This window comes from Trachemys scripta, chromosome 8 (genome assembly GCF_013100865.1).
Source record: "Trachemys scripta elegans isolate TJP31775 chromosome 8, CAS_Tse_1.0, whole genome shotgun sequence".
NCBI classification, from domain to species: domain Eukaryota; kingdom Metazoa; phylum Chordata; order Testudines; family Emydidae; genus Trachemys; species Trachemys scripta.
In genome coordinates this window covers 52,681,849-52,708,714 of record NC_048305.1, presented here as the reverse complement: position 1 = coordinate 52,708,714, position 26,866 = coordinate 52,681,849, and the positions used below count along the sequence as shown (strand labels likewise).

The window sequence follows — 26,866 nt, the reverse complement described above, 5'->3', positions numbered from 1 at the left end:
AATATCCAAATGCAAGACGTTCGGAGCCCCCACTGTGTTCACACTATTACTAAAGCAACGCTTGCAGATGATATAAAATTCAAAGAATAAATCTAACACTGCACGTTTTCTCCTCAGTGACTGGCTTGTGAAGTGTGGACAGAGATTGTCACCTGGTCGCGACATGTACTTTGCTGTTGGGTTTCACCACATTGCACGTGCAGTGAAAGCAGTGCCTGGCAACCATTCTGCAATGCCAGAACTTGAGGAAGCAGATTCACGCATGTTCTTGCACGTTGCTCATGCAAAGCAAACACTCGGAGCAAATGGGGTGCTGATGTGGTGCTTGGACTCAGATGTTTCATCCATGTACCCAAAATATTGCTCTATTCTTGGGAGAGATTAATTCTTTTTCAAAACTGGGGTCAGACAAAAGATGAGACTCATTCCCATGAATGGAGTGGCTGGAGCTGGGAGTGGACGTGTCTCAGATGCTGCCAAACATTCATGCTGTCACTGGTTGTGATGACTCTACTTCAGCTTTCAGTGGCATGGGGGAAAAGAGATGGCTGAAGGCAGCAGCACCCAGAGCACTGTGTGGTGAAGGAGTTTAGAGCTCGTCTCCTCCCCCCCCCCCGTCATCCCCTCCCCAGGCAGCAGGACCATGGGGGAAGGGATGCTCCACAATGTCTCTCTCACACCCCCAACCCCCAGTTTCAGGCTTCTGTGTCTATGGCATGCACTGAGACTGCTTGTTCTCAATTTCCCACCCTGCTCTTGGGTGCGAGGCTGTGGTCTACTGATGGTGTCTATTCTGCATTCCCCACCCTGATCTCAGTGCTTGTGGCATTCACAAAGCCGGCCCATTCTCAGCTCTCTTGGTCTTGGTGATATGTCTGTGGTACGAACCAAGCAAGCCCATTCTCACAGCCCTTCTCATCCAGTCTCAGGGCTGCATGCCTGTGGTATTCTCAGCTCCCTTACAGTCACAGTGCTGTTTCCTGTAATATGGTATATTACATATACCTGGCAAGCAATATAAAAGGCAAGAGGAGGTTCTTTAAATACATTAGGAGCAAGAGAAAGATTATTAACGTTAATGATAACCAGATACTCAAAACAATATTGACAACTGGGGGAAGGAATGCAAGCCACAATAGGGAAAGAGTAGGTTAAAGAATTTTTAGATAAGTTAGATGTGTTCAAGTCAGCAGGGCCTGATGAAATTCATCTTAGCGTTCTTAAGGAAATAACTGAACCAATCTGGGAGCCATTAGCAATTATCTTTGAAAATTCTTGGAGGATTGGAGAGGTCCCAGAAAACTGGAGAAGGGCAAACATAGTGCCTGTGATGGGTTGAATCACAGAAACCCCCTTGGGGCTGCCAACTGATGTGCCAAGACTACTTCTGCTCCTGCTTTCCTGCCCTGGCAGCTTAGGACTTCAGGGCCCTGCCTGGTTTGAGCCAGACCCAGGGTCTGAACCACGTCCCCTAACAGCTGTAGGCTTAACTGAAAACAACTTACAGAAGTGTTCCTGTCTTTAACACTCAGATGCCCAACTCCCAATGGGGTCCAAACAAAGAAATAAATAAATACATTTTATCCTGTATAAAGCGTATACAAGGTAAAATCATAAACTGTTCGTCCTCCATAACACTGATAGAGAGATAGGCACAGCTGTTTGCCGCCCCAGATATTAATACATACTCTGAGTTAATTAATAAGTTAAAAGTGATTTTATTAAATACAGAAAGTAGGATTTAAATGCTTCCAAGTAGTGACAGACAGAACAAAGTGAATTACCAAGTAAAATAAAATAGAACATGCAAGTCTATGTCTAAGAAACTGAATACAAATAAAATCTCACCAGTTCCAGTAAACTTCCTTCTACAGCCTAGTCTCCTGCTAGCCTGGGTCCAGCAATCACTCACATCCCCTGTAGTTACTGTCCTTTGTCTCTATGCATCCGAAGAAGTGAGGTTTTTACTCACGAAAGCTTATGCCCAAATAAATCTGTTAGTCTTTAAGGTGCCACCAGACTCCTTGTTGTTTTTGTAGATACAGACTAACACGGCTACCCCCTGATACTTGTCCTTTGTTCCAGTTTCTTTCAGGTATCCTTGGGGGTGGAGAGGCTATCTCTTTAGCCAGCTGAAGGCAAAATGGAGGGGTCTCCCACCGGCTTAAATAGACTTTCTCTTGAGGGTGGAGACCCCCTCCTCTCTCCTATGCAAAGTCCAGCTTTAAGATGGAGTTTTGGCTTCACATAGACAAGCTACATGTCCATGCATGACTCAGTTTTTACCAGCCAAGCCACATTCCTGGGAAGGCTCAGGTGTGGATTGGCATCTTCAAGTTCATTGTTGGCTTAAGTGGTTTTTGACTGGGCACTTAATTTGCACTTTTCTTAAGAAGCTGACCAAATGCTCTACTAGGCTAGTTAAAATCAAGCAAGTATACAGCCAAGACTCCTAACTTCAAATACAAAAATGATACATGCATACAAATAGGATTAATAGATTCAGTAGATCATAACCTTTACAGAGATAAGTTACATGGCATATGTAGCACAAAACATTTTAGTTAGGTCATCAATACATTCATAAGCGTATTCCATAAAGCCTCATGGGGGGAACCGTCACAGTGCCTATCTTTAAAAAGGAGAACAAGGAGGACCTGGGGAATTATAGATTTGTCTGCATAACTTCAATACCTGGAAAGATACTGGAGCAAATTATTAAACAATCAGTTTGTAAGAACCTGGAGGATAATAGGGTTGTAAGTAATAGTCAGCATGGATTTGTCAAGAACAAATCAGGCCAAAACAACTTAATTTTCTTCTTTGACAGGGTTACTGATGTAATGGAGAGGGGGGAGCAATAGATGAGATATACCTTGATTTTAGAAAGGCTTTAGAGACAGTCTCACATGACATTCTCATAAGCAAACTAGGGCAATGCGGTGTTAATAAATTTACTAAAAGATGGGTGCACAACTGGTTGAAAGACCGTACTCAAAGAGTAGTTATCAATGGTTTGCTGTCAAGTTGGGAGGGTGTATCTAGTGGAGGTACACAGGGGTCAGTCCTTGGTCCGATACTATTCGATATTTTCATTAATGACTTGGATAACAGCATGGAGAGTATGCTTATAAAATTTACAGATGACACCAAGCTGGGAGGGTTTGCAGGCACTTTGGAGGACAGATTTAAAATTCAAAATGACCTTGACAAGTTGGAGAATTGGTCTGAATTCAACAAGATGAAATTCAATAAAGACAAATGCAAAGTATTTCACTTAGGAAGGAAAAATCAAATGCACAACTACAAAGTGGGGAATAACTGGCTAGGTGCTAGTACTGCTGAAAAGGATCTGGGGGCTAGAGTGGATTACGAACTGAATATGAATCATCAGTGTGCTGCAGCTGCAAAAAAGGCTAATATGATTCTGGGGTGTATTAAGAGGAGTCTCATATGTAAGAACAGGAGGTAGTTGTCCTGCTCTACTTGGCACAGGTGAGGCCCCAGCTGGGTACCATAATTTAGGAAGGATGTGGACAAACTGGAAAAAGTCCAGGGGAGAGCAACAAAAATGATAAAATATTTAGAAACCTTGACCTATGAGGAAAGATTAAAAAATCTGGGCATGTTTAAAGAAGACTGGGTGGGAACCTGATAACAGTCTTCCAATATGTTAAGGGGTGTTATACAGAGGACAGTGATCATTTGTTCTCCATGTCCACTGAAGGTAGGACAAGAAGGGGGTTAATCTTCATTGAAGCTTTTAAAAACAAGGTGGACAAACACCTGTCAGGGATGGTCTAGCCTTACTTGGACTTGATGACTTCCAGAGGTTCCTTCCAGCCCTACATTTCAATGAGGGTTTCTTAGTCTTGCTTTGGCCCATTTCTATGCTCACCTCCCCTGTCTGTCAGCACAGTGGCCCAGTGCCACAAACAGCCTTAGGTATAGCAATACTCAGCATTGCCACTCCTAACTTTTAGATGCCTGGAAAAAATCACAATGGACTTCCCAAAGCCTGAGTTAGGCTCCTCGGCTCCCTCTTCAATGACTGGAGGGAGAGAGTGAGAGAGTGGCACCTAAGAAGGGGAGCCACAAAAGCCGGCATGCTAGGCAGGGAGCAGCCTAAGCTAGCCCCTGGGAGATGCTGAGCAGAGGGGTTGTGCTAAGCCCTGCCCCTTTCAGGGAGGTCAGTGCCTAGCTCTGCTTGAGCGCCACATCCAGGAACCCCTCATAGAATCACAGAATATTAGGGTTGGAAGAGACCTCAGGAGGTCATCTAGTCCAATCACTTGCTCAAAGCTGGACCAACCCCAACTAAATCATCCCAGCCAGGGCTTTGTCAAGCTGGGCCTTAAAAACCTCTAAGGATGGAGAGTCTACCACCTCCCTAGGTAACACATTCCAGTGCTTCACCACCCTCCTAGTGAAATAGTGTTTCCTAATATCCAACCTAGACTTTCCCCACTGCAACTTGAGACCACTGCTTCTTGTTCTGTCATCTGCCACCACTGAGAGCAGCCTAGCTCCATCCTCTTTGGAACCCCCCTGCAAGTAGTTGAAGGCTGCTATCAAATCCCCCCTCACTCTTCTCTTCTGCAGACTAAATAACCCCAGTTTCCTCAGTCTCTCCTTGTAAATCATGTGCCCCAATCATTTTTGTTGCCCTCCGCTGGACTCTCTCTAATTTGCCCCCATCCCTTCTGTAGTGGGGGGCCCCAAACTGAACACAATACTCCAGGTATGGCCCCCCAGTGCCAAATAGAGGGGAATAATCACGTCCCTCGATCTGCTGGCAATGCTCCTACTAATACAGCCCAATATGCCATTGGCCTTCTTGGCAACAAGGGCACACTGCTGACTCCTATCCAGCTTCTCGTCCACTGTAATCCCCAGGTCCTTTTCTGCTAAACCGCTCCTTAGCCAGTCAGTCCCCAGCCTGTAGCAGTGCATGGGATTCTTCTGTCCTAAGTTCAGGACTCTGCACTTCTCCTTGTTGAACCTCATCAGATTTCTTTTGGCCCAATCCTCTAATTTGTCTAGGTCACTCTGGACCCTGTCCCTACCCTCCAGCGTATCTACCACTCCCCCCAGCTTAGTGTCATCTGTGAACTTGCTGAGGGTGCAATCTATCCCATCGTCCAGATCATTAATAAAGATGTTGAACAAAACCGGCCCCAGGACTGACCCCTGAGGCACTCCACTTGATACTGGCTGCCAACTAGACATGGAGCCATTGATCACTAGGCAATCAGGGTGGTGAGGCTCTCACCTGGCCTCAGGTGACTTGGGTAACTAAGTTGTTTCCTGTGAGATTCTTAGGTACCTGCCTAACACCCAAACAGCTGAGAGGGGTGGGGGCAGGAGGCAGAGGTTAGGACATTCACCTGTCTTGGGGGGGATCCTGGTTCTATTTCCCTCGCTGCCCAATGAGGAGAAGGGCGTCTTCCACCTCTCAGCTGTGTGCACTAATCACTGGGCTATGGGAATATACTGACTGGTGGGAGGGTGGGTGTCCCCTCAGTCTTGCTTGTTGAAGCTGTTCTACTTTAATTAACTATCATTTGGACATAGGTGCCAAGTCCAGGGGTGCTGCGGGGCTGGAGCACCCATGGGAAAAAAATAGTGAGTGCTCAGCCCCCTCTGTCAGCCCTGTGGGTCTGCGCTTCCCCCTCTTCCCCAGCACCTCCGGCCTACCGCAGATCAGCTGTTCAGTGGTGTGCAGGAGGCGAAGGGGAGGAGCAGGAGCAGGAAGAGGCAGGATGGGGGCTTGGGGAAAGAGAGGGAGTGGGGCGGAGCTGGGGTCGAGCACCCCCTGGGAGCTAAGTAAGTTGGTGCCTGTGCATTTAGGCGAACAAAAGAGTTAGACTCACTCTATAGTCTAGTGATTAGGCTACTCAGCTGGGCTGTGCGTCAATCTGGGCCAAATCCCCTCTCTGCTTGTTAGGAAGAAGTTTGACCAGGCATCTTCTCCCTCCAGGTAACTGCCCTAAGACGTAGGGGATGCCTGGTCAAACGCCTTTGCAGAGGAGGGATTTGCCCTGGAGTCTCCCACAGCCTGGGTACCCCTGCGGAGAAAAGAGTGATTTGCATGTTTGCTGTGCCCCCATTTAAAAGTGGAGCAGCTGCTCAGACTAGCCCTATGACATGGGCACTTACTCTGCTCACGTGGAGATTTCCCACATCCAAGGTGAGGCCCCTCACCACCAGAGAGGGCTTCTTAGTCTTGCTTTGGCCCAATTAATATGCAATTAAAGCAGACCAGCTGCAACAGAAAAGACATCAGAGTACTCCACAGTCCAGTAGTTAGGCCAGTCACGTCATAGGTAGGAGCTCATTCTTCAAAGCCCAACTCATCAAGGGCCTTGAACCACAATCTCCCACAGCGTGGGATGATCCCCCAAACCATGGCACTATAGAAGGTTCAGGCTGCCTGTGCCCCAGTTCTTAGTTCAGTCAAGTGAACAGCTTCAACAAGAGCTGAAAAGCAGCCCCTGCGTGAACAGCCTCTGCTTCAGTGATCGGGGCACTCGCTTGAGCGCTGGCAGATCCCTAGTCAAATCCCTTGTCAGCAGGCAGAGGGTGGGGGGATTGAACCACAGTCAGTTCCCTCCCACGACATGAGTACCCTAACTACTGGCTATCGGTTATGTGGGGGAGCTGCGCCCCCTCTCAGGACACGTGTTGTTCAAGCCCCTTCTCTTCATCAGGCAGAGGGTGGCACGTGGGCCAGGCTCTCCTGTATCCTAACCATGGAACTAAACGTTACACCGGAATGTAGTTTGGTGGCCTCTGACCAGCCCTACCAGCTCTGATTTGACGTGTGTGCTGGGGCTTAGGCATGAGCTAAGCTGCTGGTGCCTAGCATGAGGCAGTTAGACTCATGCTCAGAAGCAGAAACATAGGCACCGAGGGAACTTTTAGAGCAAAAACTTAGGGTTGGGTGGCAGCCGAGCAGGGGTTTTGTGGATCGCAGTGGTGCTAAAACTAGGACTTAGGGCTCACTGCAGCTCTGGCTTTGCGTGCCAATGGTCTGGCCTGAGTGTGCCCCTTCTTAACTCCCCGAATTCTGTGACATACACAGTCTCAGTTCACTCCCCTGCTCAGCACTGCACTGCTGCATCAGCACTGTCTGCACCTCCAACTTCAACACTGCTGGAGCTCCATAACTTGCCCCATTGAAAATAACAGACCAGGCAGGCACCGGTCACCAGAACCACCCCCAAAAAATTGTACCCTATTCTAGGTCTTCAGCTGGCATATCAGTGCTCAAGCCAATCTGGCACTGCATTTGCATTTTGGAGCACTTTAAAATTAAACACAGGTCATTTGCCAGGAGAGGAAGGGAGCTGTACCTCAGGGCTACTTGACCATGATCCCAAATTTGCACTAGTATTGGTAGCCAAGGCCTTCTAGGAGCCTACAACCATCCAAGTCAACCTGACTGGCTGTTAGAGCACTTTAAATAGATGTGCTACTGCAGCCTTGGTGTGTCTTGTGCCTGGTGGCATTCTAGGTCTGGCTCACAGCAGCACCACTTTGAGTCTAATAATGCTGAGAGTGTTGGGGTTGGAGCTGTGTGTTGGTCAGATCAGAGGAAGGCGTCTCAGACACATTCTGTGGGGATACTGCTCATTCCCCCCCCCCCAGATTTGTGCAAAAGAAAAGTGGTTTCTTCCCAGTTTAAGAACAGATGTGAAATCTCAGGTGTGGTGTGTCCATTCTTTATAAGCTTGTGTCCATTACCTCCAGCGCGGAGGGCAAAGAGCACAATTTGAGGACTTCAATAACTCAGGCATAGGATAGAGGTTTGTTACAGGAGTGGGTGGGTGGGTGAGATTCTGTGGCCTGCGTTGTGCAGGAGGTCAGACTAGATGATCATAATGGCCCCTTCTGACATTGAGTCTATGAGTCTACGAGCAGAAACACTCACAATGATACGACAGTCTAGAAGACAGAATGGTGTTATAAATTAGGACCATTACTTCGAATTCATGGCATGGACAGACCCGACCTAACCTGAGAGTTAATGAAGAACCCAGCAGTAGCTGAATCAAGCAGGTCTTGGTCAGTATCGCTAACAAGATTTGAAGGCAGATAACTGCAGCTTTTTCTGATTCAGCAGCCTATGGCTCACTGGTCTCTTTATTGTACTGTGGCACAACCAGCGAGCATCTCTGGAGAACATGTGCTACGCATTGTTTGTTACGAAAAACCATTTAGGGATCTGGGGCCATTTAGGGATCTGGGGCAAAAATCTGTCAGGGACAGTACTTGGTCCTGCTGTGAAGGTATGGGACTGGACTCAATGACCTTTCAGGGTCCCTTCCAGTCCTACACTTCTATGATTCTATGAAAAGTGTCATCAACATTGGCCTCCTTCAGGCCGCACCTGAAATTATCAGTCACACACAGGGAATCATGCAACAGTTCGGTATCTTCAAGTGTCCTCTGCCAATGCTGGATGGGTAGTAGTATGGACACCTTGTTTCTCAAATGATGCTGCTTCCTGCTCACTTTTGTGCTGTGTAGCTGTGAAAGTACTTGTGCAACAAGGTGATACAAATGCGACCGGGAAGAGCTGGTGTGCTCTGATGCATGCAACTGTGACAGTGACAAGTCCAGCAACAGAGTATTGGACACTTCAGACACAGATTCTGAGGGGGAATAGAAATGGGTCAACTATGTACAAATCACTGTGACTATTTCTGTGAGTAAAGGTAAGGCATTACACATTCCATAGGTCATGTAGGGGTCACATAAGAATACATGGTTATACTTTGGTATTCACATAATATATTCATACAAGACATTCAACAGCCCTTCTACTAAGTCATTACTGTTCTAGAAGTAGTTTACATATATTGTCATTGTAGTCAGTGATAGTAAGAAGATAATTACAGTTATACCATGTGTGTGTTAGACTTATGGCTCTAACAAAACAGAGAACATCAAAAAATATGTTTTATAATTAGGCGGTAGAGGTCTCATTATCTGCATAACTTCATAAAAATAGCAGACAGAAAACCTTTTCTCAAATCAGTACATGCTACACATAATGACAAATATTTTGATGTATTACATGATATAAACAAGCTCATACTGTCCTGTGACTACAGACTTTTGCTTTAACTGAAAGCAAAAAAGTACAGGAAAAAGGATAAAATATATCAGCTAGGGCGAAATATTTCCCGAATTTTCCCAAACAGTACTCGTTTGAGTGTATCATTGCATGATCAGTTGTATTTAGAAACTTTCTGCCAATTTTGGTCAAAATTAAACTATATTTCTATGAGCTAGGACCCTTTTGGTGATTTTCTGATTTGTTCAGATTGGATGCCCAATAACATTTAAACATTACATGACAGAAAAACTGCACCACTTCCAACATCTCTATCCGCCCCAGTGATGCCCACCAGATGTGTGTCTAACTTGGTAGCAATGACATTTTCCTAGCTGACAGGTTACCCCTTAGTGCCCAAAACAGGTTCTGGCTGGCATTCGTTTTTCCAGACGAATGCCACGGAGGCCTTCAGAAATAATACTGCAAGCTGGGAGGGGCCATGTTTGGTTTTGACCATAAAGCTATATGGCAGCAGTGTGTGGATCCGCATTGGCTGAGACCAGCACAGAACAAGGGTCTTGCCTAAAATGTCCTTTACTTGGAACCATGTTCAGCTCTGGCTCCACCCACACGACCCAAGTCCTCTCAGATTCGCAGGTGAAATCCCACTGAAATCAGCACAGTGGCACCTGTCTCTTGGACAGGAAACTTTGTGCCTGTCTCTCTCTCTTTCCTACTGGCTATTAGGCTGTCAAACACCGTGACACCAAGGCCATCGCTAGCTTGGGGAGTCAGTAATGGAATCTGAGTAATATTACATTCATGCCCCCCCGTCCAGTACAAGTAGGCATTGCATCACCCTAACCAAATTGATTAGGTCAAAATAGAGTCCTTAATTAATGAGAAGTCAGGGCTTGTCAACATGAAATCCATTAAAGACCAGTTCAGTTTTAATTTCAGTCAGGCACCGTTGGGACGTCTCTGTGGATTCATTACTGTTTTGTGATCTATAGTCTCTCTCTCACCCTCCCTCCCCTAGCCTTGTTTTTCACCTCCACTGGCTCTTTAGAGCCCTGTTTGGTTCACATGGATAAATGGGAACTTAGGGCCAAATTCAGCTCTAGTGTAAGGTGCAAGGCCATTGCCTTGGGTGGCGCTGCGCCTGCCTACAGCCCAGCTGAATTTGGTTTGTGCTATCAATGCTGTCCCTGTGGTTCAAACCTAGGACTGTCCTCTCAATGTTAAGCTTCTCTGCATTGTTCTACCAACGTACTGCAGCTGTGCCCTTGAGAGGTCACTTGCTTCTAGGGGAAGGGAAATTCGGGGTCTTACTTAATGATTATCTTATTTTACTAACATTGGTGACAGCGCCGTTCCTTCCAAAGGACCTCAACATGCTTTACAAACAAAGGAGCAAATTCTCCCCAGGGTTACACCCAGGCAACCTCACTGGGAGTAGCGAACAGGCAGGGTTTGGCCTTGTATCTAAAGAGTCACTTCACCAAGCAATGAAGAAATGCAGCACTGTTTAGCAATGCACAACAGAGAAGTGTCTTGGGGGCAGGAAACGAACCACATTCCCTTGCCAATTCTCCGACAAGGAGAATTTAAGGTGAGAGGGGATTACCTCATGTTGGAGTTTTGACCAGACCCCTGCGCTAACACCCTTTGCCCTTGCAAAAGTCTCATTGCATCTTTAATGGCCAGACGTAGTGAAGACCCCGGTGCATCTTATCCAACAGACAGCACCACCAGCCACACAGTGCCTCCTACCACCGTGCTGGGGGTTGGTTCTATTTAACAAACCAGAGGAAGTTGTACCAGCTCCTCACCCATCACCACCACTTGCTACAAGATTTAGATTTTCCCTGAAGGTCTCCTCTCAAAATACTCAGCAGGCCTAGCCCTGTTTAGTTCAGGAGTTGCGACCAGAGTACAGCTCAAGGTGGCATGATGCTTTCCATATTAGACACCGATCAGCATCTCTAAGCACCTAAAAACCTTTAAAAGTCTGGCCCTATGTGCATTCCCATGCAAACAGGATCTTTATTTTCTAAGAGTCAAGCTCCAACAGCTGTCCGTTCTGCACCAGAGTTTATAATCCTTTTGACCTGACTGTCATTGCCACGGCAGGATTAGAATTTCAGGTGGGCAACAGACAGCAGGAACTTAAAGATACATAGATCCTGTTTACTTGCAAATGTTCCCAGTTACAAAAAAATGGGAGGGAGAGGAATCCAAGGAAAAAGAGGCTCGGAGCCCTGATTTAGCTGTACAGGGCTTAGACACGTGTACAGCTTTATGCATGTGATTAGCCCAACTGATGTCAAAGCGACTGTTTGTGTCTTAAAGTTAGGCCCATGCTTAAGTGCATTGCTGAACCAGGGAATAAGCACAATTATTTTACAGTAAAACCAGATGAGAGCCTGAAGGTCAGCCCCAGAACCAAACATCCCCACAGAATTGGGAGCTGGATACAGTTCAGAATCTGGATCCACATTCCACAGTTCCTTAACTCAATAACAGACCCTAGTGGGGCCCCTTAAAATCCTAAACATCATAGACCAGGGGTAGGCAACCTATGGCACGTGTGCCGAAGGCAGCACGCGAGCTGTTTTTCGGCGGCAATCACACTGCCCGGGTCCTGGCCACCGCTCCAGGGGGCTCTGCATTTTAATTTAATTTTAAATGAAGCTTCTTAAACATTTAAAAACCTTATTTACTTTACATACAACAATAGTTTAGTTCTATATTATAGACTTATAGAAAGAGACCTTCTAAAAGCATTAAAATGTATTACTGGCACCGAAACCTTAAATCAGAGTGAATAAATGAAGACTCGGCACAGCACTTCTAAAGGTTGCCGACCCCGTCATAGACAAACCAACTGTCAAAATCTTCATCCAAACACACCCTCATGTGACCCTGAATTTGGCAGATGTCCCCAATCTCTAAAATCAGCTGAACCATAATCCCGTCTCAGACCACCCTGCAGTTGTAGAATTCCCAGTGTCACCTGTTAGGCGTGACCCCTTCCCTTCTCCGTGGTGAGCTCAGCACCTACCGTTCTGCTTGGCTGTCTCGTAGTCCTCCTTGCACACCAGGCGCCCATCTTCCATGAGGTAGAATTCATCGCCTGTGGCCAGCTGGCGGTTGCAGATGATACAGGCAAAGCAGTGCAGGTGATAGACAAAGTCCTGGGCTTTCCGTACCACCTGGGTAGGGGGGATTCCTTGCTGACAGGCCGTGCATTTCGTACCAAAACGCCTGAAAGTAGAACAAGTGGCAGCTCTGACACGGATGGAGCAACAGTGAGGAATAATGCGCCAACTAGCTCGGGAGAGATCTCAGCAGCAGGGGAGTGCTCAGTGGAGGGAGCCTGGGAAGGGGGTGGGAAAGAAGGGGCAGAGTTTAAAACTGCAATCAACCTAATTATGCATGACATTTCACACAGCAAGGCTCTATCTTCTTCAGCATGAAAGACTGGCCTAATGGATCTGAGGAAGGTTTGATTTTAATGGTCCTTTTAACTAATGCTTATAGGCAGTGCGATTTCCCCTGCAAGGACAGTACATATTTCATCCATATTAATACCAAATAAATTCATTACGCGCATGGCTAGCATGATGAATCCCAGATTAATTCAGCATGATAGGGCTGTTACACTGCAATGACACCTGGCAGAGTGCATCTGCCATACAAACGTGTGTCTCAGGCCGCGTGAGTGTGTCTGGGCCAGTGACTGTGCCCTGTGGGGACTGTCTTCACGTGTGTGCATCTGAGCAAGGGGATCTGTGCCAGCATGGGTGTGCCTGAGAGTATCACTGTGAGCGTGCGCCAAAGCAAGTGTGTGCCTCAGTGTGCAACTGACAGCTTGCACCCGGGCAGCTGGGTCTGACAGTGTGCAAGTGGGTGTGTGGCTGCCTGGGGTGGTGCAGCTGAATGTGTCTGTATGGGGTGGGGGGGTCTCTAAAGGTATGTATGTGTTCAGCTCACCGTGTGCATTTGACTAAATGTGCTGGGGTGCCTGAGTGGGGGAGGCTGTCTAGGTTGGAGTGAGCATATGGATACTGACTGTTGTTTAAATCCAGCTTGTTACCCATCTTTAAAAACACCACATCTGTTGTAGGTTTCACAACATCTATCATTAAATACCCTGGGCTTGATTCTGACCTCACATACCAGTCTGACACCGACACAACCGACTTCCCTGGAGTTACGCCCAGTTGATACAACAAGTGCGATGGGAACCAGGCCCTCTGAGGCCAGATCTAACTCACAAAACTAGCCAACTCTGCAGTTATAGCACTATAGCTTCTGAGACAACCACCAGGAGCAGGAGGACAGCCCAATGGCTTGTCTGATGGCAGGGTTGAACTTGATCTTGTTTACTATCACATGTATTATATATTAGTACTGCAGTAGCATTTACAACTGCCCCAAATGAGACCGGGCCTGGTGTGCCAGGTGCTGTACATACACATAGCAAAAGACAGTCCGTGCCCTCAAAGACCTTACAATCTAAATAGACAACACTGACAAAGGGGAAACTGAGGCACAGAACAGTGACTTGTCTAAGGTTGCACAGCAGGTTAGTAGCCAAGTCTCCAGATGCTTAGGCCAGTGCCTTACCCACTAGATGGAATTGCCTCAGGTGCACATAGCTATGATACCATTTTAAAAAATCAAACATATAAATAACCAGTGGAGAAACCATCATGTTTCCTGAAGGGGGGTGAAAAAAGAGACTTGATCCAATGACTGGCTCCAATGAATGACTGGCTCTTGATGGGGTGACTCATTCCTCCCCTTCTTTCTGATCTTGAGCACTAGGTAGTAACAGAGCGTGCTTTCATTCCCATGGTGAGGCACGCATGAACATCACAAATGATGCCGATGCAGAGCATTTTCTTAGCAAAGGACTGATTTCCTGGAGTTGAGTGCAGTCCAATCCGCAACCAACGGGCAAACCACTGAGCTACGGAATTGCAGTGGCCAAAAGCACAGTTTACATACGTGCGCTAGAGCCATGAAAGATAATGTCTGGTGTAAATTTAATCGACATGCAGACAGTGATTCGTGCCAGGGGGTCGCGAGAGCACAAGAAAAATGAAAAATAAATGGACTTCACCACCACAATTTTTAGCAATAGAAGCAATTTCCCTGATTGTAGGATTTACACCACTGGCTAGTGAAAGCAGCTTCAGCTCATCTTTCATGTCCTGCCTGCCCAGGAAAGTCTCTCTATGGCTCCCCCAGCGCTGCAGCTCCTGTACGTGCAGTTACACAATTCACTGGCAGTATAAGGCTTCCCTGCTCATCTGATTCCCTTATAAACTCCGTTTCTACACTAGACACCTTGCAACCTTAGCCATTCAAACAGCCCCTGCTTGCTCACACACCAACACCTGCACAGCTCTATTCAGCGCCAGTGAGGGGGGGGGGGGGGGGGCACAGTAGCATAGGACACCAATAGGCAAACTAGTAAGCACAGCCCAGACAGTGAGCATGCCCAGCAGGGGAGGACCAGGGAATGTGGTGGATGTGCTAATTCAATGCATTCCCCACACAGCTTCAGCCAGCGGCAATTCTATAGCGTGCTAAACTCAGTGTCACGATGCCCTCCCCTATGTAGTGGGAGTTGGGCGGGGGGTCGGTGCCCCCACTGGTGCAGAGTGCATGTGGGTGTATGCAGTTACCCCACCATTCCCGCCACAGTGAGTTGAGCACATATATGTACTGTGTGTATAATTTCCATCTAAAGCAACATAAAGGATGCACACTTTGAAAAATAAAAGGTCAGGAAATACAATGCTAAGGCGGCAACAGTAACATTAACTCAGCCACATTGTGCATGCCAGGGCCGGCTCTAGGTTTTTTGCTGCCCCCAAGCAAAAAAATGTTTGGCTGCCCCCCACCCTAGCCCTGGATGCTCTCTCTCCCCCGCCACCTGCACCCCCTGCCACCCCAGCCCTGGTCTCTCTCTCCCCCCACCCACACCCCCTGCCACCCCAGCCCTGGGCTCTCTCTCCCCCCACCCACACCCCCTGCCGCCCCAGCCCTGGACTCTCTCCCCCCACCCACACCCCCTGCTGCCCCAGCCCTGGACTCTCTCCCCCGCACCCGCACCCCCCTGCCGCTCCAGCCCTGGGATCCCCCCCACCAGTGCTGACTCCACCCGCTTCCCCCTCACCTCCAGCCGATCCAGCACTGGCAGGGTCGGGGTAAGCAGCGGGGCTCCCGGGGCTCACCTCAGCCCAGGGTCCCTCCAGCCAGGGCTCCCGCCTCCAGGACCGGCCGGACCCAGGAGGACAGAGCCGGGTGACCGCTCCGGCAGGGGGCTGAGGAGCCGGGGCAGGGTAGCCCCAGAGGGAGTGGAGCCCCGGAGAGTGGGACGTGGGCCCTGCACGGCAGCGCCCCGCCCTCTATGGCCCCGCTGCTGCTGCTGCTGCTTCTGGCCACCCTGCCGCAGTCCCTGGGCGGCTCGGGCCGCTTCGCCCAGCCCCGGCTGTGGTGCTGGGGGGCGGCCGCCCTGCGGCACCTCCAGGCGGCTCCCTGTGCCCCACGGGGTGGCCCCCAGCCTGAGTGTCCCCCGCTCGAAGCCTGCCCGGTCCAGCCACAATTGCGGGCGCTGCTCCCCTGCGGCACGAACCGCAGTGGCCCCAGGGTGCCCTGCGCGCACCACGCGCTGCTGCTGCCAGCCCGGCTCTAGGCTTTTGACACCTGAAGCAAAAAAAAAACAAAACCGATGGCCGGAATTCTGCCCCTGAAAATGGGCTGCCCCGAGCACGTGGTTTGCTGGTGCCTAGAGCCGGCCCTGGTGCATGCGCCGTAGATTTTCTGGCATACAGCTGGCACCAGTCAGTAGTTATTGAGCCACTGGACTGGGAAACTGCACAGATGGGCAGCACTGTCCAGTTCACGATGCTGTTTGAAGTTGAAAGTTTTTCATTGGACAAAATGGTATGTGCGCAAACATCACATTACACTAACTTGATTTTTTTTTGCATTTAATTTCCTTGTTGGAGTTTTTTATTTGTTGGATTATTTTTTTCTTAGTTGTATGTTTCAAATAGCCACTTAAAGTCTGACTCAGGGCGTGGGAACATGGGGAAAAAGCCTGCCGTGGTTAGTGCAGAGTAGCTATGAGTGGTCACTCAGGGTGTTAGCTGTACTAACTCTCTGTGTGGACACGCTTACTGTGGACTGACAGTGTGTGCAGTAGCTTAATGCACTTTCAATTCACACCCTAGTGTACTGTGCACTAACTTCCCCGTGTATACAAGACCTCGCACAACTTATCCTACCAGCCCTGGCTGCTTGGGTCTAGTCATGCAGGACCATGGGGACTTCATTCCTCTCTCCTACAAATCATTACAGCTGCCGCCTGAACGTGACTGGTTTCAATCACTAATGTAGCTTTTTACCGTTTTTTTTAAAAGTTCCCCGACCCACGCAAAGGCTACGAGTGACCCATGGCTATGTTGAGGTCAACGTTCGAGGCCTAAACATCCAAACTTGGGTGTCTAAAGTGAGCCACCTAAATCCACAGGGGAGCTGAGAGACCTGAGTTTGCAGCTGTGCTACTAACGTGCTGTGTGACCATGAGCAAGTCACTTTTCCTCCCTGTCCCTCTGTTTCCCCTCCTGCCCTTGGCTCTCTGACATGTTTAGACTGTAAGCTCTCCCAGCATGTATGAACAGCACCCACCACAGCTCCACAACCACAGAGAGCCTACGGCTGCCCAGCAGACATGCTCTTTAGGTAGGGACAGTCAGTTCTTATGTGTTTGTATAGTGCCCAGCACAAGGGGCCCAGCCTGGCTGAGGCCTTTACACACTACTGCAATATACATGCAAACCCATAACAGCAGCTGCCAGACAGTAACAGAGGGCACCCGGTAGTTAGAGAGCACAGTACCTGGAGCCTTACAAAAAGCCAAGGCAGACGGCATAGAGCTAGATTGGAAAGACTGGGTCACAAGCAAATGGTAACCCCTGGAGATTACAAATCAGAACAGCTGAGCACATAGCAATATTACCCCGCACGGGGGGCTCTGGGAACTCCAGGTTCCATGAGACACCTGCTCCCCTGCCTTTTGCTTTCTTAGGTGGGGGTTATGTGGAAATAAATAAAGGAAAACTTTAGTTTCAAGGCTCAGCCCTTCATATGCAACCTGCTGAATTGTGGCTTCACTGAAATAAACTGACAGCAGAGCCCAGAGAAAGTCAGCTCAATGACAGATATCGCCCTGTGTCGTCAGGGAAATAACTGAGCCTTTCACTTCACTTGGGTGGATGGTCTAACTATGGCACATTTTTGCTGAACGTAGCACTTACACCATTGTTCCAACATCTCAATACCATGAGCTGCAGAGCAACCCCTCACTGTGGAAAAGCCTGGGCCAAGAGGGAAATTAAGACCCTTCTGGCTATCTGGAAACCAGCCAGATACAGTCAGAAGGTGCATCAGCAGGTCTCTGATCACCTAGCTGACAGCAGGATCCAGCAGACTATGTGAAAATAAAGTCCATAAAGGTGCAATACAATTGGCTGAAGGACTCGGTCAAGGTCTCCTGCCACCAGCTGACAGGCTGTCCCTAATCTGGTGAGCTGGACTTGGTGGCCAGAGTGTCGGGAGCAGGGCGGCGAGCCTGGCCGGGACACTCTGCTATCCCCGGCGGCCAGAGTGCCGGGGGGAGGGCGGAGAGCCCCCGGCGGCCAGAGTGCCAGGGAGAGGGCGGAGAGCCCCCGGCGGCCAGAGTGCTGGGGGGAGGGCGGCGAGCCTGCCGCGGCTCTCACTCTCCCCGACCGGCCAGAGCGCTGGGGGGAGGGCGGCGAGCCCGGCCGGGGCCCCGCTCTCCCCGACCATCCATAGTGCTGGGGGGAGGGCGGCGAGCCCGCCGCGGCTCTCCGCTCTCCCCGACCGGCCAGAGCGCTGGGGGGAAGGGCGGCGAGCCCGCTGCGGCTCCGCTCTCCCCGGCGGCGGGAACACCGCAGGGAGGGCGGCGAGCCCAGTCGTGGCCCCGCTCTCGGGCCTGAGCGCCCCGCCACGCCGCCCCCCTACAGGCGCCGCCCCAAGCAGATGCTTGGTGGGCTGGTGCCTGGAGCCGGCCCTGGTTGCAGTGCAGATACCCTGAGTCTCACTGATCTAGTCCATGTACAGGTTGACCTTAGTTTGTAGCCTCTGATCTTTAACAGGGTTCATACCGAACTTTTCAGACACCTACTCTTCAAGCTGATGTACCAGGGTCACAGGCAGTGAATGTTTCCCTGCCGAACCTGAATAGGACACCCAGGCTTTCTGCTTATCTCATTGGTTATCATAACCCTGAGCAGTCCAACCGCACTGTTGTCTGGTTATCTGGCAGCTTTATGGTAGATTAGGCCACAGGCATCTGGAGGAACATTTGGTAATGTCAGGGCAGCCGTAGGCTTCAGCACATTAAAACAAGGCCCTCTTCCCCGGCACTAACTCCAGGTTACTTCCTTGGAAGTCATGGATAGCTCTGATGAGTGGCTTTGGTGGGAAGCAAGTGAATGGCCGGCAGTCGAGAGACGTGTCTTTATAGAAAACAAATACATAAAGAGAGTCAAGGTCACAGCTCTGACCAGGGGAACAACGTCCCCTAGACAGGGCTGCCCAGGTGGAACTTCACCCTTGTGCAGAAGAACTTCGGTGCAATCTCCGTGGTGCTTAGACTTGTGCTGCCCCTTTGAATAGGGGTGAGTCCTACCCACAGTGAATAACTCCCAGTGGGGCTTTGCCCACAGAAAGCCAACATTCATGGCAACCTGATGATGGCACCATGCCAAGCAGGGCCCAGGGACCATCCACTGCAGGGGCTGGCTCAAGGCAAAGACCTACCAAAACTTCAGAGGCACCAACAACCCTGAGATACAAGACAGCAAAGAACACTGCGGAACTCATCCCTGACTCCATGTGATCCCTGATGGGGCCAGGAGATGACTGCATGCTCACCTTTTCAGACCAGTAGGTGGCCACACTGGACCAGAGGGAAGGGCAGAAGAGGAGGCCAAATATAGGTGGGAGTAGGGGAAGGAGGAAGGCAGGCAGGAGGAGACGGAGGCCCAAAAGACAGGCTGGAGTCAGCAGTTTGAGACACTGCCACAAATTATGATGGAGTCTCTAGCAACCCTCCTCTCAAGCTCTAGTCTCAATCCCCAGCTCGCATCTGCAGCCTGCCCGTGTGCAATGATAACAATATCCGGTTCCTTTCTTCTCACACTGCTGCCCCACGTAGGGTGACCAGACAGAAAGTGAGAAAAATCGGGACAGTGGGTGGGGGGTAATAGGAGCCTATATAAGAAAAAGACCCAAAGAACGGGACTGTCCCTATAAAATCAGGACATCTGGTCACCCTAGCCCCGCACCAGTGCTCAGAACTGGTTCCTGTGGGCACTGCAAGGACACAAACCTTCCATCAGCTGCCACCTACCTCCTGAAAGCACGAAGCAGAACTGCACTTCAATGTATCTTTTTGCCCCCTTTGGACAGTGTGAAAAATGTTCTGCACTTTTTCTATTCTAATAAAAAGTCATGTTCTTTAATAGCCCTTGTCGGAGTATATCAAAAGCCAGGAAACACTGCTAAGTAAATGGTATCAGAGGGGTAGCCGTGTTAGTCTGAATCTGTAAAAAGCAACAGAGGGGCCTGTGGCACCTTTAAGACTAACAGAATCTTAAAGGTGCCACAGGACCCTCTGTTGCTTCTTGCTAAGTAAATACTTCATTTGTGATTACATACAGTAATGATTGCCTGACATCAGATCAATCAGTATTTAAAAGGCAAATTAATTAAGAGTATGTGACCCAGGCACATCAGCATGGCGTTTTCACTCCGCTTTCCCAAAGCAGCAGTGTGAGCGAAGTACCAGCACAGAGCATCTGCTCTCTGGCTTGCCAGCCTTGTTCTCATAGCAGCGGTGGGCGCAGAACTCCAGACAGGCTGAGACGGAATACTGACCTGCCACAGCCAAGGTCAGGGGCCCCTTTGTGCTACATGCTGTGCACACAGAGACAGACCAGGAGGGAATCAAGCCCTGGCCTAACGAGCTGACAATCTAAGATGGAAGGAAGGAAGGCTAAGTATAGAGCTGTTGGGGATTCAATTTACAGTTGGGAAAAAAAAAGAAGACTACAACATTTCAAAGGTCAGAACTGAAATGAAACGTTTTGAAATGATCAGAAGGAAGCATTTCATCAGGCAAAGTCCAAATGGTTTGTGGCTTCTCAGGTTATGAAAGTTTTCAAGATTTCAACTTTTTGTTCCGCTTCAGGATGGGAAAACATTTTGAAAACTCTCACAGGCCAGGGAAACCTGCCCAGCTTTAATAACCACCCCTGTTGGGCAAAAGGGGAACTGAAGCACAGACTGATGAGATGAAGTAAGTCTGGGGCAGAGCTGGGGACTAACCCCTGAGTCCTAGGGCCACCTTATCCACAAGGCCATCAGCAGCCCCTGTAGTTCTATCCTGTCCGTTCCCAGAGGTTCTGGAGCACACAACCAGCAGGAGGGCTGTCGCTACCCATACACAAAGTACGCAACTGCGTAGGTGCCCTGCGCAGCTGCGTGCTGTTCCAGCCCCTGCTCCGCCTCTTCCCCATGCCCCCCGCCCCTGGTCCACTCTAGCCCTGCCTCTTCCCGCCCCTGCTCTGCCCCAGCCCTGCCCTCACTCCACACCTTCCCCAAAGCCCCCGCCCTGCTCTGTCCCCTTCCCGCCCCTGAGGACTGCAGCAGGGCCGGGCCTGCACTCACCAGCAGCGTGAAGTGAGTGCTGGGGGGCGGTTCCCCCCTGCCCCCCAAGCCAGCCCCGCCCCCCTGGAGGCCTGGGGCACCACACACACTCCCCACAGGCGGGGGGGAGAGGGGGCTGCGTAGAGACCCAGAATAGCTAGGGACGGTCCTGACCAGCAGCAACAATTTGCATCTCAGTTCAGTGTCACTCCACCTCTGCAGGCCTCTGGCCTGCCCCTCCAGTCTCCCAGAGGCACTGCACCCTCAACTGCTATGTATTTGTCAGCATTCTCATAACTGGGGCATGGCTCCATCAGCCAGGCTAGCAAAGGCTGGAAGGGTCCAAGTGAGTCCCAGCTGATGTGATCACCAGTCATGTCCCTGCTGTCTAAGAGTATCCTTGCTGATGCCTCTCTGTGCAAACTAGATTCCTTCAATGTTGTTGCTTTGTGACCCTTGGCAAATTTGCCAGTCCCTGAAGCCCCTTCTGTGACTAACAAAGCCTGCATGGCTTATGGGTGTAGAACTCCCGGGCCCGACTGGGAAAAGAGAGGCTGAGAAGCAAGTTCCATCCATCCCCAGCACCAGTTGGGAACTCCCAAAATCATTCAAAGTCCTTCATTGCTTCGGAAGCAAAGACAACCTTGATCATGTGGGTCAGCATTTGCTTCTTATCCAGCTCAGCTTCTGCCCCTGAGGTCTTCCCAATGCCACAGAACTCTGCCAGGGAGCAACTGTTGTGTTGATGGCCAGTCTCTAGAGTACTATAGAAAGCCTCTTGTGCACAGGGGGGGCATTACCTCCTGTATGGGTGGATTTCTGTTCCATGACAACTGTCAGCACTGCACACAGAAAGGCTGCGTCAAAACAACTGGCTGGGTCAGCCTCCTTGGTCGCCGCCAGTCTAGACAGCCACAGCATTGTCCCACCAGTGGCAGAGCTCAGCCTGGTTCAAAAACTGTCCTTTGCACCATCTAGTATAGCAAGGAAGACAGGCATGAGCCTCTTCACTCCACAGATTCACGGATTCCAAGGCCAGAAGGGACCATTGTGATCATCTAGTCTGGCCCCCTGATAGCACCGGACAGAGAACGCCCCCAAGCAATCCCTAGGGCAGATCTTTTAGAACAATATCCAATTGGTCAGTGATGGAGAGTCCACCACAACTCTGGGGAAATTGTTCCAATGGTTAATTACTCACCATTAAAAATTTACACCTTATTCCAGTTAGAATTTGTCTAGCTTCAACTTCCAGCCATTGGATCGTATTAGGCCTTTTTCTGCTACACAGAAGAGCCTATTATTAACAATTTGTTCCCCATGTTGATAATTCTAGGCTGGGAAGTATCTTTGTTAAGCTGAATAGATTGAACGCTTTGCCTCGGTTTCCTTTCCAGGCAATGCCCGAGAGAGCTCTGCGGGCTGGTGCCATGTCTGCCCTGCTCTGTGTCGGGGTGTAACAGAGAAGCTGGAGAGTGCTGCAACATGGAAAGGCAGGAAGGTCTCCATGACACCAAATAGCCACTGTGAGGGGATTTAAGATTTAAGAGAGCCTATAATCCTAGGTGACAGGTAGGGCTCGTCAGCAACCCTCCCGCCTCCCAGACCTTGTCAGAGGCAGGTTGCTGGGGCACTATGAGATAGAATGCCCCACACGTACTCTTAGACACCACCTCTGGTTCTGCGCCCAGTGGTGGATGTGGCAACGTGGTTGTGAAGGTGACACACACCGAACCAGGTGACTTGGAATTAGCTGGCGGTACCCATAACCAGTTACAAAATCAGGGCTGTAGTCGGAGTGTGAACAGGACCGTTCAATTCTCTGTTTCCCCATCTGGGACTAAGAGTCTTTACCAACCTTACAGAGATGCTGGGAGGGAGGCTCTCAAACTTCGGGCCTGCCCCGCACTGAAATCAATGGGAGTCTGGCCAGTGGGCCATGGATCAGGCTCTTATTGTTTGTGAAGCTCTTTCAAAACCTTGCACAGGAAGTTGCTATTTCAATGCAAACATTGCTGGATTGTTGCAATGTTTTATAGCGTAAATCAACTCCCGTGTGGCCAGCAGTATTTGAAGACCAGAACATTTCAGTACAACACACCATAAACCTGCCGGGGGTGGGTGGGCGGGGAGGTTAAGTGGGGGAGTTGCAATAAGGTACAAGAATGCATTTCTCACCTGTAGGAGGCAGCACCGACCTACACTACCTTTTCCAGCCTCCCATACAGTTTATGCACAAGCAGAAGTGCCATTAATCTTCATACAACTAGACCAGGGGTTCTCAAACTTTATTGCACTGTGACCCCCTTCTGACAACAACAATTACTACATGACCCCAGGTGTGGGGGCCAAAGCCAAAGTCCAAGGGCTTCAGCCCCAGGAGGGGGGGCCTGTAACCTGAGCTCTGCCACCAAGGGCTGAAGCCCTTGGCCCTGGTCGGTGGGGCTCAGGCTTTGGCCAGCTCTGGTGACCCCATTAAAATGGGGTCACAACCCACTTTGGGATCCCACAGTTCGAGAACAGCTGAACTAGATAAAAAGTGCCAGTCTCTAACCTGGACCACAAAGTGCCCAATTTAAATATCAGCTTGATGGGGGCCGGATGGAAGAGTAGAAAGAAGAGGGGGGGAATATGGCTTTTTCTTGTCTGTTAAGGGAGAGGCAAGAGAGATTTTAAGGCTCTATCTAGCCCACCAGTCAGGGAGAATTGTAAGGTGGTCAGATATCCCGGTGGGGAAAGTGGGCTGGATGGAAGATAGATCTGCCCAGAGATCGGGCTCCGTGCCGAAGGCTGAGTCCCCAGAGCAATGCATTCATTAACAGCCCCCGCTGTCCCGAACGCGACACTAAACAGCCTGATGGAACACTGCTAAAGGGATTGTAAGTAAACAAAACCCAAGCACTCATTTCTGCTGGACAGCCTGTCCAGCCATTTTGGCCCTCCCCCGGGGAGAGACACAAACAGCTGGAGAAGTGAGGAGGATATTAAGTCCCTGGATGATGGAGCTGATTAATGCCAGCAAGGTGCGGGCAAGAGGTACAGATATATCCTACTTCGAGGGAAAAGACTAAAATTCAGGGATTCTTATTGATCTGCCTGGGGCTTTATAAGCTGTGCCTGTCATACAGTCCCTCCCGCTGCATGGTCTATGGGCACCTGCACAAAATGCAGCACACACGATTGAACAGATCCCTTCACCCAGCCCTGGAGCTCATGACAAACTTCACATCCACGCCCCCATTCCCACCCCACAGGCAGAACCAGCCGGCCCAGTCCCGACCATACTCCGGAGCAGCAGGTGGCTCCCTGGTGTTCAGGGGCTTGGTCCTGCCGGGGAGAGGTTGAAACACGGGAGTCATGACAACTGTGGCCCCTTGGATGTTGGGGCCATATACCAGCCATGGCTGAAGAACACTGCGAGTGCCTTCAGTTCTCCTGTGCAACAGGAAACGGCCAGCCATCCTCAGCCCTAATTCCCTATCTAGTCCCACACACCCCGCTTCTGGACACGCTGGCCTCAGTGGAGCAGCCCTGATTTACATCAACTGAGGATCTTGCCCCTTATCGGTAGCGCGCCCTGCCCATGAGCAAAGGGATTTGGAGTGGGTGAGGGAACACGCCTTGACTCTAAGCCACTGCAGCCAGAGGCCCCGCAACCGAATGGTTTTGCAGGCAGACCCGCATTGCTTGCACTGCCCCTGAAATCCTGAATGAATACACAGGGCTGACAGAGGGACTACATCTGGAAAGAATTACCACGCGTGGACTCCTGGGGTGAGCGTGTGTGTGCAAGGAGGGAGGCATTCCTTCAGCTCAGGGATCCAGTAGTGGGGGTCCCTCTTCAATCTCCCCAGGAAGCAGAGTCACTTCTGGCAGCTCTGTATTTGCAATGGTGACCTAACCATGGACAGTGTATTCTGCCTCTACAGGGTGAATCCAATGGCTCTAGCAATGTACAGCCATTGGAAAGGCCACCTTGCAGGTGGGATATAACCCTGAGAGCCTGACCCCCTGTGGTAATTTAAGAACCCATGCCATAGCATTTGGCACAAGAGAAGGGGGTATTAGCTCCAGTGCTGGTCAAATTCCAACTTGGGCAATTACATTCCGCCTCTCTAAACTCCTCTGGCCTTTCAGTTGGATGCGGCATTCTGCCCTGTCTGTTCCAAATTGTCACGCAGTGTTGCTGTACGCTGTCGAACAGCGGCTGCATTTCACCCCAGCGGTGGCTGCGTGAGAGCTGGACAAAGTGATTTTCTCTATCGTTTGTACAAGCAATCAGTAAAGTGCTTTGGGATGCCATATGATGAAAGGCACAAGGTCATTCTGCTTAACAAAGGTTTCCAACAGTTCAGATGAACCGATGACATGCTGCTCCTTCTAAAAGAAATAAAAGGATGAGGTATCATTGCCGCTGGACGCCTATAACTTTGGCAGTGCTGCATACGTATAGGGACTTGCCACGCACATAAAGAAAGGACACAGCCTCATGCCATGTAGCTGTGCCCTGCTTCCCTGTGCCAGGTCCCCGCAGCCATGCCGCCATCTTCATACGCTGGCACCTCCAACAGTGCCCACTCCCTCACAGCACTCAGCATTGTCCCAGCCTCTGTATGGCCAGCCACCCAGCTAGCTTCCCCTCTCGGAGTCTGCCCCTCCATCCAGCAGAGCTGCCCCACACATTTATCTAACCATGTCCACTGTGTCAGCAGGTCACATTCAGTAGTGCTCCTGCACTCACACTCACGGAGCAGTTTCTCTGCACACACACCCAGCCTTGCTACATATCATTATCGGCTGATGTATACATCGTCTTTCACAAACGTTAGGTGCTTTACAGAATTAAAGCTCATTTTCATTAATATAGGAATCACTTCATCCATCATCAACATGCAGCCACCTCTGGGGCAGAAGGCAGCAGTCACTTCAAAGGCACCAAATGCAGTTCAACAGCACTCCATACAAGAAACTAATTAAAAGGTGGTAACTGACTTCTATGCTGAGGGGATATTGGGAGCCAGGATGTAGTCACCCAAGCTAGACTTCGGCCAGGGCAGCAGGGTTAGCACACTTACAAAAACTGCTACAGTAACTCCTCACTTAAAGTCATCCCGGTTAACGTTGTTTCATTGTTATGTTGCTGATCAATTAGGGAACATGATCATTTAAAGTTGCGCAATGCTCCCTTATAAGGTTGTTTGGCTGCCACCTGCTTTGTCCACTGCTTGCAGAAAGAGCAGCCCGTTGGAGCTAGCTGGTGGGGGCTTGGAACCAGGGTGGACCAGCAGTCCCCCATCAGCTCCCTGCTCCCCTAAGTTCCCTGTGCCGCATCCACCCAGCAGGCTATCAATTGCCGGGCAGCTGTCGCTTCCCCCACTGCTGTGTGCTGCTCCTGCCCTCTGCCTTGGAGCTGCTCCCGGGAGCCTCCTGCTTGCTGTGCGGGGTAGCGGGAAAAGAGGGGTGCTAATAGGGTGTCCCCCTCCCCCTACTCCTGCACCTTATCTCCACAGCGTGGGGGGTACCCGACAGGGCTCAGGACGGAGGGAGCTTGCTGGCAGCAGCTGCTGTCTCAACTTGCTGATCTACTTAAAAAGGCAACGTACTTAGAGTGGTGTCAACATACTTAAAGGGGCAATGCTTGTCTCTCTCTCACACATACGGTGTGTGTCTCTGTCTCTCTCTCCCATACTGTCTCCCCTCCCTCCAATCGTGCTGCCTTGTAGAATGTGAGGCTACATTAACAACAATGTGTTAACCCATGAGGGCTCAGCCAAGTGCTAGTTCATCATTTAGCAGTAAGGCATTCCCTGGGAAATATCCCACCCTCTTCCACCCTTAGACTCCACCACCTCAACCAAGCTTCACAATCATCATTGCTGTGTACAGTATTAAATTGTTTATTTAAAACTTATACTGTGTGTGTGTGTGTGTGTGTGTGTGTGTGTGTGTGTGTGTGTGTGTATATATAGTCTTTTGTCTGGCAAAAAAAATCTCCCTGGACTGAACCCCCCCTATTTACATTAATTCTTATGGGGAAAGTGGATT

At 50.0% G+C, this 26,866-nt stretch overlaps 1 protein-coding gene across 1 annotated transcript in view; it reads right to left on the bottom strand.

Moving 5' to 3' along the window:
• The window catches only part of LHX4 (LIM homeobox 4), a 70,589-nt gene that overhangs the window by 6,807 nt on the left and 36,916 nt on the right, over window positions 1-26,866 (bottom strand). The window contains exon 3 of the mRNA XM_034780208.1: window positions 12,129-12,331. Coding sequence (XP_034636099.1) covers window positions 12,129-12,331 — 203 coding nt within the window. The remainder of the gene's footprint in view (window positions 1-12,128; window positions 12,332-26,866) is intronic.